At 37.2% G+C, this 20,625-nt stretch overlaps 1 protein-coding gene across 1 annotated transcript; it reads left to right on the forward strand.

Moving 5' to 3' along the window:
- The first annotated feature begins 3,981 nt into the window (after positions 1-3,981).
- LOC116423331 (cornifin-A-like) lies at positions 3,982-5,185 on the forward strand. The gene has a single exon (XM_031966581.1). It carries the CDS (start codon positions 3,992-3,994, stop codon positions 4,763-4,765), a length of 774 nt encoding a protein of 257 aa, XP_031822441.1. The 5' UTR covers positions 3,982-3,991; the 3' UTR covers positions 4,766-5,185.
- Positions 5,186-20,625: the final 15,440 nt, after the last annotated feature.

Genomic DNA, 20,625 nt, shown 5'->3' on the forward strand with positions numbered 1-20,625 from the left:
TGTACACAGTAATAACAAGATTATATGATGATCAACTGTGATGGACATGGATCTTCAACAATGAAATGATTCAAGGCATTTCCAAAAGACTTGTAATGAAAGTTCATTTGTATCCAGAGAGAGAATTAGAAGACTCAATATGGATCAAAGCATAGCATTTTCAATTTTGTTGTTGTTTGCTTTTTTTTTCTCGTTTTTTCTTTCCTTTTGATCTGATCTTATTTTTCTTGTGCAGCATGACAAAGAGAAATGTTTAGAAGAATTGCATATATTCAACCTATATCAGATTGCTTGGTGTCTTGTGGAGGTGGGGGTATGAGAGAGGGAGAAAAATTTAGAACAAAAGGCTTTCCAAAGAGAATGTTGAAAAGTATTTTTGCATTTTTTTGAAAAATAAAATACTATTTTTTAAAAAGAGAGGCTTGACTTCTCTTTCCTAGAGTTCATGTTAGAAAAAAATAGGAAATTCGGGCTTAGTTTGAAATACACCCTTGATTAGAGGAAAAGCAGACTTTGATAAATTCCATTGGGGGAAGGGGTATGTTGCAGTGACCATTTCTTTCACATATAGGTTAGAGCAGAAGTAATTTTCAGCCCTCAAATTTGCTGTATCTAGGATTTCCAAATGGATGCTCTTTCCATGACAGGTCACTGCTTTTCCTATCACTTTTTAAGATATTTTACTTCTAGGTGGTCCATTTGAAAACCTTCTGTACTTCAATGTCCTCAGCTGAAATAAGAAATGCATTTGATTTAATCAATTCTTCTACAAGGGGCTGTGATTTCCAGTTAAGGCAAAGATTCCTGGATGAATCACTCAGGTAGGCAGCTACCTCTGTGAAGCTTGCAAAAGAGGAAAGATATGATCAGGAGGGTGAGTGTGGCAAGGCATTTTCAAAATTGTAGGTGGATTACATTTTTGTTTGGGAGATAATTGGGATAGCAGAGTCTGGGGCTGTTCCTTTTTCCTCTGGGCAGGACTTCCCAGCCCTATAAAAGGGGCTTTTGTTGGGACTGTAGTCATCCATCAGCCACCTGGTTCCTCATCTGTGCTGGAGCATCTGGTGAGTCTAAGGCTCTTCAGGGCTAATCTTGGGGCTGGAATTTGTCTTTCAGGCTGAAGGCAGAGTTTAGTGTAATGGACAGAGTACTGGTCTGGGAACTAGAAATCCTGGGATCTGAATTCTAGTCTCTACTCTGTCTATGACTAGCTGTGGGACTTGAAGAATGTTATTTCCATTCTTTTGGCACCTGTTTCCTCCTTTCTAAAAGGTTATTCTTGACTTATTGGTGATCTTGAAGATACCTTTTTTGACTTATACATTCTATGAAATACCAACAATTAATAATTTATTACATATCTGAGATATGGCCACTTTTGACCTCTCCTAATTATCACTGAAATGAACACTAGCAATTAAATGCTCTGATAAGAAAGGGAGACTTCTGATTCTAAGTCTTAGATCTATTACTAATCAGCTATTGACTTCGATCAAGTCATTTTTGTTCTGGATCTCATTTTTTTTTCAATTATAAAATAAGAGTTTGTACACTATCACCATTAAAGTTTCTTCTAACTCTTTTTGATCTCTAAGATTCTTTTAAAACTGAAATTCTGTGGTATGTTATGGATACAGCATGTTGGAAAGGCATATCTGGATTAAAAATAAGAGACCTGGGTTTAAATCCTGGTTTGTCTACCTTTATGTTCTGATCTTTATCCTATTACTGGGCTTCCGGTTCCTCAGTAGTATAAAAGAAAATAAATTAATCTGAAGTGCTCTAGGATTAATTTTCACTCTGAATCTTGATCTTAAGATAAAGTGAGGCTCATGAGTTTACTTGACTGATTAGGGAGAATTAGGGTAAGTCTGGTGAAAGGTAATGTTCCTGATATCAATTGATATTGGTGATTTAGTTGACTTTTTTGTTGATGATCTTATAGTCTAGGTCAAACAGGGAAAATAAAGAGAACCAGAAGAGGTCTAGGAAGACCTTGACTTAAAGGATGCTGTGGAATATGTTAAGAGTCTTCCTGCCCCACACTTCTGTAGAGGAGTCCAATGGTTGAATCCTAAGCCATCATTGTTGCCCATTTGAGGGTGAACTCCTGGGGAAGTATAGGAGCCTCTTATATTGTCTCTGTACAGTTCCTGGTACCTCTTCTCTATGCCTCCAGACTTTAATCAGGGCCTTTTGGTTGTGATGATGATGATGATGATGATGATGATGATGATGATAGCAATCTAGATTTATCATGAGATTAACTAAAATTTCAATGACTTGGCTCTTTGCCCTCAAACTTTTAGTAGCATTCATTGACCATTTATGAAACCATAGACTCATGGAGCATTCATGCAACAGGCATTTATTTGAATATTAGAGGTGACAGATCATCTGGTCTAGTTCTGTCATTTTTCAGATGAGGACTTGAAGGCCCAGAGAAACCTTTTCCCTTTAAGGTTACCTTCCATTAAAGTTCCTTGTTTCTTATATAAATCTGTTTGTTTAAGTATTACCTTCCCAATTAAAATACGAGTTCCTTAAAGGCATGGACAATGATTTTATCTTTCTTTGTATCCTCAGTACTTATTAGCACAGTGCCTAGTAAATTATAAGCCCTTACCCAATGCTTGTTGATTAATTGATTAACTCAGACTTCTTTCTTCTAGCTTCCAGAGCAATGTTTCTTCTTCTACAATGTATGTTCAACACCCTTGTATTAAAGATGAAGCAATAGGTTCAGAGATGTAGACACAGTTACATACGATTCACATAGCATGTTGATGACATATATATGTATATATATATATATATATATAATATATGTATTATCACTATAGATTATATATCCTTCAAGCACTTGGAAAATAAACTGAAAACAGAGAATTAACTAGAAAGACCATTGAATGGATGCACAGTTAAAATTGAAGGCAAAAGAACTGGACAATAATTATAAAAATTCTTCCAAGACTCATGATTTCATTGGTCTGATTCTCTTCTATCTGTCCACAAGTTAGTCTAGGGTATTTATGAGCTGCTATGTCCTCCAAAACTTATTATCTCCTGATAAAGCTGAACTTAACTTGGCAGATGCTCAGCTGATAATAGAAATCATCTTTTGCTTATCCTGAATTAGAATCATTTCTAATGTGAAAGCATCTCCTAAGTGCTTGGGCTCCTCAGTCTCAGGCTTTGAGGCTCCAAGTCATTTAGGAAATGGCAAATCTCTATGGTATTGGTATTTTTGCCAAGAAAACCCCAAATAGTGTCATGAAGTGTTGGACATGACTTAACAACAACAAGATGTTGAAGGAGGGTATGAGTGAAGGAATAATAGCATCAGCTTATGTTTCTGTAGAATTTTGCACTATATATGAAGCTTTCCTCATATAACAGCTCCAGTGAAGTATATAGGTTAAACAGAGTGATATCATTATCCCTATTTTTGGTTGTTTTTAATTGTTCAGTCATGGCCTTCTCTTTGTGACCCTACTTGAGGTTGTCTTGGTAAAGATACTAAAGTGGTTTGCCATTTCCTTCTCCAAGAAGAAGAAACTGAGGCACACAGGATTAAATGACTCACCTAGTGTCACCAACTAGTAAGTAAGTGTTTGAGGCCAGATTTGAACTCAGGAAAATGAGTCTCTAGGTCTGGTGCTCTATTCTCTGTGATGCATAACTGCCTCAAAAAAATGTTGTTCAGTTGTGTCCAACTATTTTAGATAAGTTCTGTTTTAGAGATGGAAAGCCAAGTCTTAAAGGACTTTACAAGATTGTACAACTAGTGAATTCAGACCCAAGATTAGAAATCATGTCTTCTTACTTGCTAGTCTAGGGATCATTTTATTAGCTTCAAAACTAGCCCAAGAGACTTCAAAGATCATCATAACCTAGTTCAGTATGAGAATTCAAGACTTGCTATCACTGAAAGAATTTACCTCTGAATGTTGTTGTCTGTTTCTTTTAGATACACAGAGATCTAGAAAAGATGTCCTACCAGAATCAGCAGCAGTGCAAACAGCCTTGCCAGCCACCTCCTATTTGGTCACAGCCTTGCCAGCCTAAGTGTCCAGAGCCGTGTCCTTCTAGGTGCCCAGAGCCATGCCAGCCTAAGTGCTCTGAGCCATGTCCTCCCAGGTGTCCAGAGCCATGCCAGCCTAAGTGCCCTGAGCCATGCCCTCCTAGGTGCCCTGAGCCATGCCAACCTAAGTGCCCTGAACCATGCCACCCTAAGTGCCCTGAGCCATGCCCTCCTAGGTGCCCAGAGCCATGTCCTCCTAGGTGTCCAGAGCCATGCCAGCCTAAGTGCCCTGAGCCATGCCCTCCTAGGTGCCCTGAGCCATGCCAGCCTAAGTGCCCTGAGCCATGTCCTCCTAAGTGCCCAGAGCCATGTCCTCCTAGGTGTCCAGAGCCATGCCAGCCTAAGTGCCCTGAGCCATGCCCTCCTAGGTGCCCTGAGCCATGCGCTCCTAGATGCCCTGAGCCATGCCAGCCTAAGTGCCCTGAGTCATGTCCTCCTAAGTGTCCAGAGCCATGTCCTCCTAAGTGCCCTGAGCCATGCCCTCCTAGGTGCCCTGAACCATGCCCTCCTAGGTGCCCTGAGCCATGCCCTCCTAAGTGCCCTGGGCCATGCCCTCCTAGGTGCCCTGAGCCATGCCAGCCTAAGTGCTCTGAGCCATGTCCTGCTAGGTGCCCTGAGCCATGCCCACCACAACAGTGCCAGCAGAAATGTCCTTCATGTCCTCCATCTTGTCAGAAGTAGTACTTCTTGCTGGAGGTGAAGTATACTGTCACATGCTGGCAGTACCATGAAACATGGAGCATGAGCAAAGGCTTGAGCTCCTCTTTTCCCCCTCTGAACGTCCTTGTTTTGCCCTGGATGGAGTCCCTGGAAGAAGAACCTTTGTTCCTGGAGCTACAATCATCTCAGAAACAAGACTTCCACCCCTCTCCTCCTTGCCAGTCCCCTCTCCCCACCTTCTTGGATGAAAGATGCCAGAGAAAGGATCGATCTACTCACTACAAGCCTCCTGGAACTTCATGGGAACGTCCATCCTCAGGGACCACTCTCCGGCTCCCTGCCTCTGCATGAGCTCTTCTCTGTGCTGTGACTGGGGAGGGTGGTCTCCATCCCTGGGCCCTTATAACTCTTCCCACTGCCCCAAATAAAGCATATGTTTCATGGTGAGATGGGAATTGTTTTTTCCTCTCTTCCCTCTTCATTCCCAATTTGCCAAGTGGTATCTTTTCAGATTCATGTTTCATGGGGAGTCTGGGCTATCAATGGGAATAACAAAAACATATCATTTTGTACATATCACTTCCTGGCTTTCCAAGTTCTTTATCTCTTTTATTATTTCATTCACTCCTGACACCAATCCTATAAGATTGTTTATTATCCCCATTTGTCTGATGAGCAAACAGAGACCATAGGAAGTGTGACTTGTCCAGAGTCACGGAGTGGACAACTGATTGATGTAGGAGGCTAATCACTTCCCTTTGCTTCTATGTCCCGTAGTCTATTTCTTTTTTAAGTAAATTTTTATTCCATTTTCAGTTTGACATTCACTTTCTCCAAAGTCACCTCCAATTGGGAAAACAAGAAAAACAAAACCCTGTTAAAACCAGGGGCTTCTGTAGGCAGGTAAGTGATACAAGAGATAGAGTGCTGGGCCTGGAGTCGAGAGAACCCGAGTTCAAATCCAGTCTTAGATTCTTACTAGTGATCCAAACCTGGGCATGTCCTTCAATCTCAATTTGTCTCAATTTCCTCAACTGTAAAATGGGGATAATGACAGTACCTACTTTGCAGAGTTGTAGTGAGAATCAAATGAACTTTGTAAAGCACTTAGTATAGTACCAGGCACATAGTAGGGCTATATAAATGCTTAATTATTTTATTTCCTATCTGTAGTGCAGCTAAACAATTTCCCAAAGTGTATTATATATATATATATATATGTAGTATTATTATATTACATATATTATATATAATTGATATATATATGTATTTTATGGGGGGCATGTATCTATGCTTGTAGGTGTGTGTATGGGGGCAATTGCATGAGGGTATGTATATATGTGGGGGGGAGAGAGAGATAGAGTGAAAGAAGGAAAGAAAATGGAGTGGATATGAATATATGCATATATATTTATATAGAATTAGATGTTATATATATTCAAAATGTGTGTATACATATGAATAGAGAAAGAAGTATATGTGTGTATATACATACATATATACATATATAATATGTAGAAAGAGAGGCAAAGATATATATATACATATATATTTACATATACATATATATATATATATATATGCCTCAATCTGCATTCTGAATGCATCACCAAATGAATTGGGGGAAAAAGAGTATTGTACTTGATCTGATGACCTACATTCAAATCTTTGCTTAATTATTCTTAATTTGGGGGAGTAGTTTAGTCTCTTCACTTTGGTTTCCTAGTCATTTAAATGATAAGTCTGACTTAACTGATCTTTAAACATATTTCAGTTCTAATATTTTCTTCATGTAAGGTATACTCTTTTAAAATATGTTCTCAATTCAAGTGTGGTGAGTTAAGGCAAGTATTTTCTAGAAATGTACTGAATCTATTAGCAATGATAAAATCTGGTGAATAGATAATGATCAATATTTTTGGTTTGGAAAATGTTTAAACACCCCTGACCAGGCAATTCTGGAAGAAAATCTGAGAGAAAATTTCAAGATTTATACATTTATTCAACAAGCATTTATGTATTTATATTGGTTATAGTTGTATTTGTATTTCAATCAGCCAGTTTTTCTTATGTGGAATAAGGAATTATGAAATGCTTTCCCCTTTTTTCTCCCCTTATCTAAGAAGTAATTTTTTAACATTTTCTTTTTCTGTTTATTTAAAGCTTTTATTCTTGAATTCAAAGTCTATCTAGTCATTTAGTACTTCTTTAGCTCTCCTATTTTCTTCAGGAAAGTAAAGCTTCTAAAATAACAATTTTGAGATTATTCTTCTAACCAAATTTTATAACATTGCCTTGTAGATTTTGCCCCCATAACCCTCTTCACCACCTTTTTTTCTATTGTATCTCAAGCTTAGAAATAAACAAATCATATGAGGGTCATGAGGATAGAATCCTTTCTCCTATGACAGAAATTTCCCTGTGTCTCAAATCATGTGGTCCCTGCCCTCTTCTTGATAATTTTCTTTTCTATTTGCTATGCATTGTCCTCTCTAGAGCCATGGTCTCCCCAGACTTATGGATGCTACTTGCCTCGTGGATTTCAGATTTCTGTTTTATGAAGCAGGATATTATTCATGAAAATACAACATTCTATTAAAGGAAGTGGTCTCAATGGAATGGTTTCACACAAAATTTTCTAGTCAATGCAAAGTAGTAAGGATAAAAAGTTTAAAGCTTTATGTTAGAGTAAATGCTATTTTAAAAAATAGAGCTGCCCAAAGGAGATTATACTACAGAATGATAATATATACATGTATATACGGATGTGTACATATACGTAGATAAATATATATGGAAATAAAATATACAGACCAAAAAATAAGCGTACAGGAGAATATAAATATCAACCTCAGAATCCCATAACTCTCTTGGTGCAAAGTAGGAGCCTGCTCAAACCCTTATCTAGTACATTTTCTAATAACAATACAGAAAGGAACTCCCAAGTCAAATAGCCAGAGATTTCATTAGGAAAAATTAGCAAGGTAATTGATAGAGCAATCTAGGAAATGAATCATTTTCAATTTTCTAATCCCAGCATACAAAAAGCTGCTCTCTCTTGTTACTTGGAGAAGGAATCAGCTGCCCAGCAAACTCAGGATTTCTTCATGGTGAGGAAAGATTACACTGTTTAAGGGACATCTGTCTAACCTTAGTTTTCTTGTCTCTCTTCTTCAGCTATATGTCTCAGCTTCTGCCATTTCCCTTGGCATGATCCCAGAATCTTAATTGTATCATGTTATCACAAGCTTCGTTCACTGATTCTTGCGGAGAGATTGCTGCCAGCCAGGGAATCTGTCATCTGCTGTTACAACTGCTCCCTCTTAGCCAGCTCCTAGAGCTGTCATATGATGTTATATTTGTTTTTTCTTCCTGGGGAGTCTTACTGGTCTCTCCTTCTGGGATATCACCTCAGGCCAACTTGCCTTGATAATAATTAGCTCACTTTCAGCATTTTTGTCAGACTTGAATTGTACCCATTTATTACACAAAAGATGCATAAAAGATAGCTCAAGAAGCTGTCAATCCCATGGACCACCACAGAAAAGTCCTACCCTGCCCCCTCATAACAGGCAGGACTTAATGGAACCCCTTCCTTGCCCAAAGGTTCAAATTTTGAATCCCCACATAAAAAGTGACTTCTAATGAGTTTTTCCGAGTCTGGGGGCTAAACAAATACAGATTTTTAAAAGGATTTTTTTAGCTTCCATCTTCCCTCTCCCTGGACATGTAAATTGCTTAAACTACTGCCAGGACAATGATGTCTGGCCCCATCATGGGAGCAGCCCAGAGAGATCACTTTTCTCTGGGGGAGGTAAGATTTCTTGGAAGCATTTATATGGAGAATTGACATGAGAGTAAGGTTTTAACGGGAAGAGATTGAGATGGAGTAGGGATGTTGTTTCAACATGAGAAAAAAGAGGAAGGCAGGAAAGCCTTAAATTAATTTTCTTATGCTCTATATCTGGACAGTATAATCGTGGCAAGAGCATTGCTTCTTGGGGCTGGAAGAGTGGCTTGGAGGAGGTAGCCTTTGGGAGGGCAGTTAATCACCAAAAAGAAACTCCATTGTGTTTAATATTGGTGAATGACATTGCCATTCAGGCTGTGCTCCTTCTTCCAAGGACCCAAGTTCAATATATCAGAGAGAATGCTCTTAGGGAAATATGTTTAGGATATGATATAAAGCTGTGGTGATTTGTGTATGGTGTCCTCCTGGGATAATTTAATTCATGAGAATTAAATTAAGTCATAAGATACTATTGCCCAAGCTCTAACCCTTTGTCCCTCAAATATTTTCAATATACAACATATTTTTATCAAGGGCTGAGCACATTCATGGATATTCAAAGACAACCAAAAAAAATGAACTCTTCCCTTGAGGAGCTTGTATTTTTTAAGATGAGTTGTGTCACTTCCTGTATATTGTCCATCTTACCTCTAGAACAGCAGCAAGAGCTGTTGATATTGGAGATTCCTCCAAATCACATTTCTAGAGACCAAGTTTGGAAGGAACCAACCCTCCTGACTGAGCAGTCCTTGGAAGCCTTTTATACTTACTGCTACTGCCCAAGTATTATTTCTTGTTCTGAGAATGAAAATCAAGTTAATGCTACAAGTGCCTCAATACAGGGCATATTAATGGGTTATTTACTAAGCATGCTCTCTGTACCATGTACCAGAGACTGTATTCAGTTCTGGGGTACAAGAACAAAAAAATGGAATGTTTTTTAGGGAGCTTTCATTAAACTTGGAGGAAAAACCAGTGTTCTCCCTCCTCATTCTTGCTTCCTGGCTTCTCTAGTTTCCTTCAAGTGCTACCAGAGATCCCACCTTCAACAAGAAGACTTCCTTGATCCCTCTTAACTCTAGTGCCCCTTTCAGTTAATTATAAATAATTTATTTTACATATACTTTGTTTATACATAATTATTTCCTATTATCTCCACCATTAGATTATGAGCCTCTTGAGACTGTCATTGATCATTCTCTGTCAAGTAACACACACACACACACACACACTGACTTACAAATAAATAAATAAGAAATACAAAGAAATTTCAAGAAGGAAGACAATGCTAATAAGCGGGAGCATAAAGAAAGATGTCGTGAATGAGTTGGCACCCAAGCTGTGCTTTTAAGGTAGTTAAGAATTTTGGGGGAAAGAAGTTAGAAAGTAATATCATAATATCAGTTATTCAAAAATTTAAGAATTGGAGGTGGAAAATAATATGATGGCTATAAGCAACAGACTAGCTTGGGTATAATTGAAAATGCAGATTGGAGAGTAGTATGACATAAGGCTGTGGATGACAAGATGAAGGATTTATATTTTATCCTTGAAGCAAGAAAGAATCATTTGTTTCTATTTCTGCCTGCCTCTCTCTTCCCCTTCTTCCAATCAAAGCCACATGAGATTTATAGAAATAAATTGACTTAAATGCATGATGTGGAAGCCACAGGTTTTTCTTCTTTCTGGTCCCTAAGTTTCATGCTTCTGGATCTGTGAAGAAATCCTGGCAATTACTGATGTCACCCACAAACTATTAATCCTTAGCAAATGTGATAAAAATGATGAAACCCAAGAGAACCATTTCATAGAGCTGGGGTATGTTTGGGTTACTTAGTGTCGTCATCCTGCTTAAAGTCATCTGTTGAAAAATGGAAAATTTGTCAGTTCTACATCATCACTGGTTCTTCAAGTTTTTGATCTATCATGCCAAACTTATTTCCTGTCTGGCATTATCCCAACTGGCAAATACCACCTTTTAGTTAAAGTTTTTAACTGGTTTCAGATGGAAAACTGAAAATTTTTATCATAGGGTCATATTGAATGGTCTCCAACCTAAAGAATTTAATGGGTTGTCCCTGGCGATAGAGGGAGGATAATTCCCATAGAGAATTTTCGTACTTATAGAGAACTTAGGGAGTCTAATTGAATAGATAGAACCAACACATATAGGATTCTTATGTAAATTAATTGATAAATACACCATATTTGTTCTAATACTACAACAATGAAAACAATAATGTCACTTGATTTGGGAAGACCTCTAAACAAATTCTGATCGTTTCACTAAACTGTGTACATTTGGTGGCAAGTCCCTTTATTTTTCTTGGATTTTGTTATTTCCTTTCTAAAATAAAGTTGCTAATCTAGATGATCTCCAGTCATTTCTAGCTTTCAATCTGTGACTTTTTGCTTATGGAACCACAGTTTTTTAGAATTAAAAGAGACCTTTATCACCATCAAATCCAAAATGAGGAGTGCTTACTACAAAACACTTAACAAGTGTTCATTCAATTTCTTTCTGAAGAAGTCCAATGATAGATAACCTACAACTTTCAAAGGTGGCCCATTTATTCTTAGGAATTATTAAGAATTTTTTCTTGATACTTTACAAAATGACCTTTTTGTCCTTTTCACACATTCCTCTTCTTTTTGCCCTCCTGAAATGTGATTCCTTTTTCATGTTGACCAACCATCATAATCTTTTTTATTGTTATAGTTTTTTATTTACAAGCTATATGCATGGGTAATTTTTCAGCATTGACAATTGCCAAACCTTTTGTTCCAATTTTTCCCTTCCTTCCTCTCATCTCCTCCCCCAGATGGCAGGTTGACCAATAAATGTTAAATATGTTAAAGTATAAAATAAATACAATATAAATATACATGTCCTAATAGTTATTTTGCTGTTCAAAAAGAATCAGACTTTGAAATAGTGTACTATTAGCCTGTGAAGGAAATCAAAAATGCAGGTGGACAAAAGTATAGGAACTGGGAATACTATGTAATGGTTCATAGTCATCTCCCAGAGTTCTTTCACTGCAACCATCATACTCTTGAAGACAGCTGCCTAGAACTCCTAAGACTACAATTCTCCAAGATAAACACTCCCACTATCTTTCCTTGATCTTCCTATGTCACAGTTTTGATATCCTGTACCACTATGTTGGATTTCCTTCGGATGCTCTCTACTTTATAGATGTCATTCTGTAATTGTAGAAATTGGTCTTCAAATTACTATTTCAAGTATAATTTTATAGGGATGGAGTATCCCTATACTCCAAAGGGCCATGATAACCCACTTATGCCTTCCTTTCTTAATACCATACATGGTGGTATTAGCCTTTTGAGCTTCTATATTACACTCTTGATCAAAATAGAGCCGTAAGTCTACCCAAAGACCATTGAGATAGTATTGTGGACTATGCTCCTTATCTCCATGTTCCAGAAATTAAATTGGGTGTTCTTTAGGAAAAGTGTTTGACGTATGATACAAAACTGTGGTCATTTATGTGTACTAATCTGAGAAAGATTAATTTCTCTACCATAAGATCCTATCATCCAACCTTCTAGAGAAGTCCAGTGAGTTAAGTTTCTGATACTGAATTCCAGCTTAGGTCTTCTTTATTCAATGTAGAGCACTCTGTCCATTTTGCCACCTGACTGTCTCATATTAGTTAGAACATATATTGTCTAATTTGCATTGTCCCCAGTGGCACAATGCTAAGAGCTCTAAGCTTGGACTTGTAGAGCCTGTACTCAATCCTAAGATTCTGTACTCTGCAGTCATAAATTAAAGCCCACAAGGTTTGATTAAATGTCTTCTCTATTTGTGTAAGACCATGTGACTAATGAATCTCAAATGAATACTGTCACAATTGAGCAATATGGCAAATGGATTATTTTTTGTGATGTGAGGCATCTGTTCAGGACTTCTGAAGATAACTTTGAGATGTGCTGGAAACAGTAGAGCATGAGAAGAACAAAGAAAATGTGGGAATGAGGGCTTTTGAAGGGGAGTGAAATAATTAGGAATGGGGGGAGAGCTGTTATTTATTCCAGTGTATGAGAAAGTCAAGAGAAGAGTACCATTTGACGCAATGGACAATGGAGAAGGTACAGTAGAGGGTGGAATAGGTGACATGGGAGGAAACAATACTAAGAAAAGTGGCCATGACTTTATGATGTTTAAATCAGAATGCAATCTCTTTTGAGTTGCCTTGATAGCTTATGTTCATGTATCTTGAGGAGTACAATACACAATGTACAGAAGTTAATTTTCTATTCATAAAGGAGATATAATATGAATGATATCTTAATTAGATAAATAAGGAGGCTTCATTTTGTTGTGAAAATCTGGAGGCCAGGAGGAGCAAAAACAGAGAAATGAGAAATGTAAAGGAAAAGAAATTTATGTTATAAGCAAAGTATTTGTTTCTTAGAATTTTCTGTAGCTTGAATAGCCCAAATGTAAAAAGTCTAGGGAGAAGTGAACTTTCCTCTATGGCACAAACTGCTCTATCTCCAAACACTTATCTGCACAGGACCCCTACAGATTCTGGTATATGTAACTTAGTGATCATCTTAAGTAAAAATGGACTCCTTCATTCAGGGAGCCAGCTCTGAACAAAGAAAGAGAGAGTAGAGAAGCCAGAATGGTTTTTATCTACTGTTAGGAAATTAGAAACCCCAAGGACATTTTTGAGCAAGTAGAAGAATGCTTTTCATAATGCTGGGCTAAAGTCCAGTCAGTGTCCATGATGAAAGAGAACAGCATTCTGGAAGAAGTTTGATAACACTCATCCTGGCTAGATCCTAAAGATGGCTCTAGCCATATAGCTAACAACTTCTTGGCTTTTAAAGTGACATTTCTTGGAGCAGCTAGGTGGTGTAGCATCCCTAAAGTCAGGAGGACCTGAGTTCAAATCTGGACTCAGACACTTGACACTTCTACCTGTGTGACCCAGGGCAAGTCACTTAATCCCAAGTGCCTCAGCAATAAAACAAAGTGACTTTTTTAGGTTTTAAAAGATAGAGGAAATAATAGAGGTGTCCTAAATGAGATTGTCACTGACAGGGAGATGCTGGTTTCTGAGATAGAAATAATGGGAAACATAAAAGGAAATGATCGCTCCATCCTGGAATTTGTAAAGGAGAAGGATAGGAAATCTGATATAGGTACTCTTACCCTTGATTTTGGAATAGCTCATTTCAATCATTTCCTTTTGATGGGATTCCTTTCAGACATGAGCTTGTTCAAAAGTAAAAATTGATCTAATTAAAAGAGATAAGGAAGGTAACTACATCCTGCTAAAGGGTAGCATAAACAACGAAGCAATATCAATATTAAACATATATGCACCAAGTGGTATGGCACTCAACTTCCTAAAGGAGAAGTTAAGAGAGTTGCAAGAAGAAATAGACAACAAAACTGTAATAGTAGAAGATCTCAACCTTGCACTCTCAGAATTAGACAAATCAAACCACAAAACAAATAAGAAAGAAATTAAAGAAGTAAATAGAATATTAGAAAAATTAGGTATGTTGGATCTTTGGAGAAAATTGAATGGAGATAGAAGGGAATATACTTTCTTCTCAGCAGTTCATGGAACCTATTCAAAAATTGACCATATATTAGGACATAAAGACCTCAAAATTAAATGCAAGAAAGCAGAAATAGTAAATGCTTTCTTTTCAGATCATGATGCAATAAAAACTACATTCAACAAAAAGTTAGGGGGAAATAGACCAAAAAGTAATTGGAAACTAAACAATCTCATCTTAAAGAATGATTGGGTGAAGCAGCAAATTATAGATACAATTAATAATTTCACTCAAGATAATGACAATGATGAGACATCATACCAAAATTTGTGGGATGCAGCCAAAGCGGTAATAAGAGGGAATTTTATATCCTTAGAGGCTTACTTGAATAAAACAGAGAAAGAAAAGATTAATGAATTGGGCTTGCAACTAAAAAAACTAAAAAAAGACCAAATTAAAAACCCCCAATCAAATACTAAATTGGAAATTCTAAAATTAAAAGGAGAAATTAAAAATATTGAAAGTAAAAAAACTATTGAACTAATTAATAAAACTAAGAGTTGGTTCTATGAAAAAGCCAATAAAATAGATAAGCCTTTGGTAAATCTGATTAGAAAAAGGAGGGAGGAAAATGAAATTAGTAGTCTTAAAAATGAAAAGGGAGAACTTTCCACCAATGAAGAGGAAAAGAGAAATAATAAGGAGTTATTTTGCTCAACTTTATGCCAATAAATATGATAACCTAAGTGAAATGGATGACTACCTCCAAAAATACAGACTTCCCAGACTAACAGAGGAAGAAGTAAATTGCTTGAATAGTCCCATTTCAGAAAAAGAAATAGAACAGGCAATTAAACAACTCCCTAAGAAAAAATCCCCAGGACCAGATGGATTTACATGTGAATTTTACCAAACATTTAAAGAACAATTGGCCCCAATGCTATATAAATTATTTGATAAAATAGGGAATGAAGGAGTCCTACCAAATTCCTTCTATGACACAGACATGGTACTGATACCTAAACCAGGTAGGCTGAAAACAGAGAAAGAAAATTATAGACCAATCTCCCTAATGAATATTGATGCTAAAATCTTAAATAAGATATTAGCAAAAAGACTACAGACATGAGCTTGTTTAGATGGCCCCATAAGTTCCTTCCAACACTCAGATTCAATAATTCTATGACTTCCAAACCAATACTGTTTCCATGTCAAGGCACAGTTATTTTTTATTTCTGGGAAAAACTATGTACTTTAAAACCTCAGCTAGTACAATGACTCCAGCTGATAGGGAAAAAAAATAAATTAGTTTCAATTAGTTCTGATTCAGTGGACTTTGACTTTAGCTCATGGAAAGGATTTATGGATGAATCACTTACAGACAAGTAGCTGACCCAGTGAGGCTTGCAAAAGAGAGAAGCTATCATCATGAAGGTGAGCATGTCAAGTCATTTGCAGAACTGCATATGAATTAAACTTTGTTGAGGAGATAATTGGGCTAGCAGAGTTTAAGGGCTATTCCTACTTCCTCTGGGCAGGGTTACCCAGCCTTTTAAAGGGGTTCTTGCTGACGCTATGGCCATCCATTGGCCACCTGGTTCCTTTTCTGGCTGGAGAATCTGGGAGTCTGAGGTTCTTCAGGACTAATATTGGACTGGAATTTCTCTTGGAGGCTGAAGGTCAGTAGAGATAATTTGGTGGAGTGGACAGAGCCCTGGCCTGGAAATCAGAAGTCGTACATTCTGGATTCTAGTCCTTATTCTGTTATGCCACTTCTATTCATTTGGCAATCAGTTTCCTCCTCAGTAAAATGTCATTTTTGGCCTCCTGGTGATCTACAAGGGCCCTTTCTGCTTGTACATTCTGTGAAATATTATAAATGTAACATTTCATATTGCTAATTTGAGGTACCCTTGTGGTTACTTTGATCTTTCCTAATTTCTCCTAAAATGAACAATAGTGATTAATGAGCTCTGATCAAAAAGGAGAAGACCTGAATTTAAATCCTTGCTCTAGAGCTCAATAGCTATGTGGTCTTGGTAAAATTATTTTTAGTTCTGAGTCTCAGTTTTTTATCTATTAAATGCAGGCTTTGCACTCTGATAATCTCTAAAGTCAGTTCTTTTTCTTAGAACTCAAAGATTTTTTCTAAAACTCAAATTCTACAATACATGTTATAGCAGCAGCTTGTGTGGAAGGTAATGTTTAGATTAAGAATGAGAAAACCTGATACACATCCAGGCTGTCACTTGTTTCTATCTCTATGACCTTTGGCAATGTATTGAAATTTATTTCCTTCATTTGTAAAAAGATGGAATTGAATTAGATGATATCTAGGATTTCTTTTCTTTTCTAATTTTCCTACGATCAAGTGAGGTTCATGTTTGGTTATCTGGTTGGGAGGAATTAGGATACAACTATTGAAGGATATTGATGAAAGATTATTTTTGTTGTGTTTGGATGGGGTGTGGATTCACTTTGAGCAGGAAAATAAAGAGGCTCAGAAAATCTGATCTGTCAGAGACCTGGGATATTGAGCTCTGGAACATCTGGGGAACCTCTCACATTTTCTTTCAAGTTTTATTCAGGATGCCATGCTTGTGACATTCTAGGGATGTGCATTTATTGGGACATTAGACAGAATTTCAGTGGCTTTGCTCTTTATACCCCAAGCTTTAATTCACAAACACACACACACTGACCATTTGTAAAACCATGGAATTTTCAATCATTTATTTTGCAATGATTTACCTGTAATATTAGAATTGAGAGGAACATTCCAAATCTTCCCATCCAGTCTTCTCATTTTTCAGAGGCCCAAAGAGAGCTTCCCATTTAAACAAATTCTATCGAAACTGCACATATCTAATAAAGACTTAGTTTTTCCTTATGTTGTCTTCCTCAATGAATGGTGAATTCTTTTATATAATGGGAAGTGATTTTGCTGTTTTTTTTTCTATCCCTAGAGCTTAGCAAAATGTTTAGTCCATAGTAAGTGCTTGTTACAAGCTTATTGATTAGGTGATGGACTCAGACTCATATGTTATCCTGATTAGAGAAGTGTTTCTTTGCCTAAGCTTCTTGTCCAGAACCCTCAATTTGTAGATGGTGAAACAGAGTGCATGGAAATGGCTGAAGTTGTTCAAGGGTCCTATAGCATACTTGAGGTGATTTTTTCCATTACGGACTGGAGCTTTTTAAGTTTTTAGAAACCAAATTAAAGACAGAAAGAATTATCTAGAATGACAAATGAGTAAATATGTAGTAAAAAGGGAAGGCAGGTAAACCCAGCTGAATTAATGTAATCATGTTCTATCTCACTTTGCGAGTTTATACTTTATTGCACATGAAAGTATTTATATATCTGTGAAATGTGTCTTCTTCTTTTAGATTTTCAGTGATCTGGGAAAGATGTCCCATCAGTACTTTCAGCAATGCAAACAGCCTTGGCAGCCAACTACCAAGTGTCCACAACCTTGCCCATCTGCTTACCTGAATCCATGTCTTCCCAAGTGCTCAGAGCCATGTCTTCCCCAGTATCCAGAGCCATGTATTCCCAAGTGTCCTGAGACATGTCTTCCCCAGTGTCCTGAATCACGTATTCTCAAGTATCCTGAATCATATATTCCCAAGTGTCCAGAGCCATGTATTCCCAAGTACCCAAAGGCATGCCTTCCCCAGTGCCCAGAACAAAGGCTTCCTAAGTGCCAAGATCCATGTCCTCCTAAGTACTCTGAGCCATGCCCACCACCACTGTGCCAGCAGAAATGCCCGCCATGTCCCCCATTTTGCCATCATCGATATACAACCAAGAGTTAAGTAGCAGTGCCAAATGCTGGCAGAACCATGAAATAAGGAGCTTGATCATGTCTGTCAAAATCTATGTTCTCTATACACTCTGACCCTTCCCACTCCTTTGCCCTTGAATTGTCATGAATAGAATACCTGAGAAATGAGCCTTTGTTCTATCACCATCTTCACATCTCTAGGGATGGGAGACAGCAGAGGAAGTTCCACCCTATTCAATATCAGATTTCTTGAAAACTTGGAGATAAGGCAGCCCTGAGAAACCAGACCCCTGGTTCCCTGTGTCTGCATCAGCTCTTTGTACTCTGTGCTGTAACCTGCAGGGTGATTTCCATCCCTTATAACCTTGTAACTTTTCTCCTTCTACTCCAAATAAAGCATATGTTTTGTGGTGAGCCTGCAACCATTATTTTTCTCCTATCTCTCCAATTCTCATGGTGAGCTTTTATTTATCAGGTAGTGTCAGGTCATTGCATATCAATGTTTTCCATACTTATTTTATGATTAGATCCAGTCTATGAATGGGAATAACAAGACCAGTTCCCTTCTGTATTACACTTCTTAGATTCACAAGTCCCTAATATGTTGTATTATTTGATTTATTGCTGATAATGACCCTCTAAGATTAGCCAGCTGGCATTTTTATCTTGATTTATCTGATGAGAAAAGTGGGACATTATGAGGTTGTATATCTTGTCTAAAGTCACACAAGTTTCTTTTTCTTCCTTCCCATTGTCACATATGTATAACTTTTTAGTCTCATTTACTTTATTTTGCATCAATTATTATAACTCTTTGCATGCTTCCCTGTCTTCTGCACAGGCTTTATTTCTTATAGCACAAAATTATATTTATTTTCCAAAATTCTTTTAGTTATTCACCAATGAATGAGCACCTACTTCGTTTCCAGGCATTTTCTTCCTTTAATTGTACTTATATAAATATTTTAGTGTCTATGTGACTCTTCTCCCACTTTCAGAAACACAGATGATTATATCTGCCTTCACTTCATTGGTCTAGGTTTGCAATGAAAATATTCATGGAGAAGTTGTTTTGCTCTTGGACGCTATAAAAAGCTACATGGTTCTAATGTAGATAGACTTTAATGAGAGAGATAAGGGAATCGTCTCATCTTAAATAATTCTTTTATAGAAGTGGATGAGAATTTTTTTTCACTCTCATGGGAAGTTTGAGCTATTTCTTCTCTCTGTGGTTAGCACAATTAACAGAGAAGTACATAATATATTGGCTCTTTTCTCTTTGTACTGAAAGAATCACAGAGAGATATTATTCCACACAGTGTCTACCTGCTGGACTGACCTCTCCCTTCTTGTAAGGTACCCTTCTTTATCTTCAGGGGAGCTAGAGAAGCCTACTAATCCCACTCCTTCTTTCTATACACTCACCTGATCCATCCCCTATTTTTCCCTACACTTGAGTTGCTCAGCAGCCTGAAAAAATTCTGCCATGAGACTGGATCCTTCGTGATATTAATAACATATTTAAACACTTTAGTCAATGATTAATAAAATTTCATCTGTATGTAGCCTCCTCATCTCAATGATTCCTAACCCCTGTCTGTCAAAACCTGATCTTCACTGCCCACTGTCTCATTCCTATCAGCTTCAGCCCAACACCTGCCATCTCACTCTAAAACTACTCAACGCTTCCACTGTGCTCTCTAGTATGTTTGCTTAATGTCATTTACATCTTTTCCTTTTCCATTGCTTCCATCTCCTGATTTGCTCTTAAGGACTGCTTCCATTGTAACAGCCACATCTCTGTTCACCTTTTCCAGCACTGAAAGTATTCACATCATTCTCTCCAACTCTCTGTTTGAGGTGAGATAGTTGAAATCCTCCTTATCCCCTATCTCCATTTCCCTGTACACCCTTGATCACAATCACACAATGATCTTTTCCTGTAAGATGCTCTCAATCCATATTGACCAGTGCATTATAGCCTTGGTAGTTTTTATCTACCAACTCCCAAGACACTCTTTGTTCTTTGTTGAGAAAAAAGAAACAAACATAATTGTTCCTTTTCTCCTTTTTCTTCCCAACACCCGAGGACTCATAGTAGAGGATTTCAATATGCATATTAATATTTCTTCCAATATGTGAGCCTCCCCAGTTCCTCAATTTTTATCAGTGTTTAAGGCAAAATAAAATATATAAGATGACAGTAAGATAGAAACCATTTCTGATCCATTCTTTTATGCCCAGTAGAGTTCAATACTTAGTCTTGTACACAGAAGCCAATAAATACATATTTGTTGAATAAAAACTATCAAGTGAATAAATAATTGTGGAAAGAGATATTCTGGGTAGGATTTTTTGTGCAATAATCTTCATGCTGTGTTCTTTGCTTAGATGATTTTGTTTTTAACATTCTTGTTGATTCCTAAGGACACTAAAAATTCTGATGAGTTTGAGTGAGAAAAGAACTTGTTCAACTTTTTTATATGTGATTTTTATTTATTTTTAAAGCAAAAGCAGAATTGTGTTGGAAAGCATATCACCCTTAGTTATCTCTACTTGAGAAAATCTGGCTGGTTGGGTTTAGGATGATAATCAGGAATGACCTACCATTCACCAAATAGTAGCTACTTACCTAGCTTTCCTAGGACTGAAGGGGAATTCCACAGAGTACCTGGAGGCTTAGTTTTGTAAGTCTATGTTTACAGTGCAAGTCAATGCCAAATTTTCTTCATGAGAAAGGCACTTGACTGGGCATCAAT

Source organism: Sarcophilus harrisii, chromosome 4 (assembly GCF_902635505.1).
Source record: "Sarcophilus harrisii chromosome 4, mSarHar1.11, whole genome shotgun sequence".
NCBI classification, from domain to species: domain Eukaryota; kingdom Metazoa; phylum Chordata; class Mammalia; order Dasyuromorphia; family Dasyuridae; genus Sarcophilus; species Sarcophilus harrisii.

What these genes read in the sequence shown, in the direction of transcription:
- LOC116423331 (XM_031966581.1), top strand. Translation starts at nt 3,992, where the DNA reads ATGTCCTACCAGAATCAGCAGCAGTGCAAACAGCCTTGCCAGCCACCT.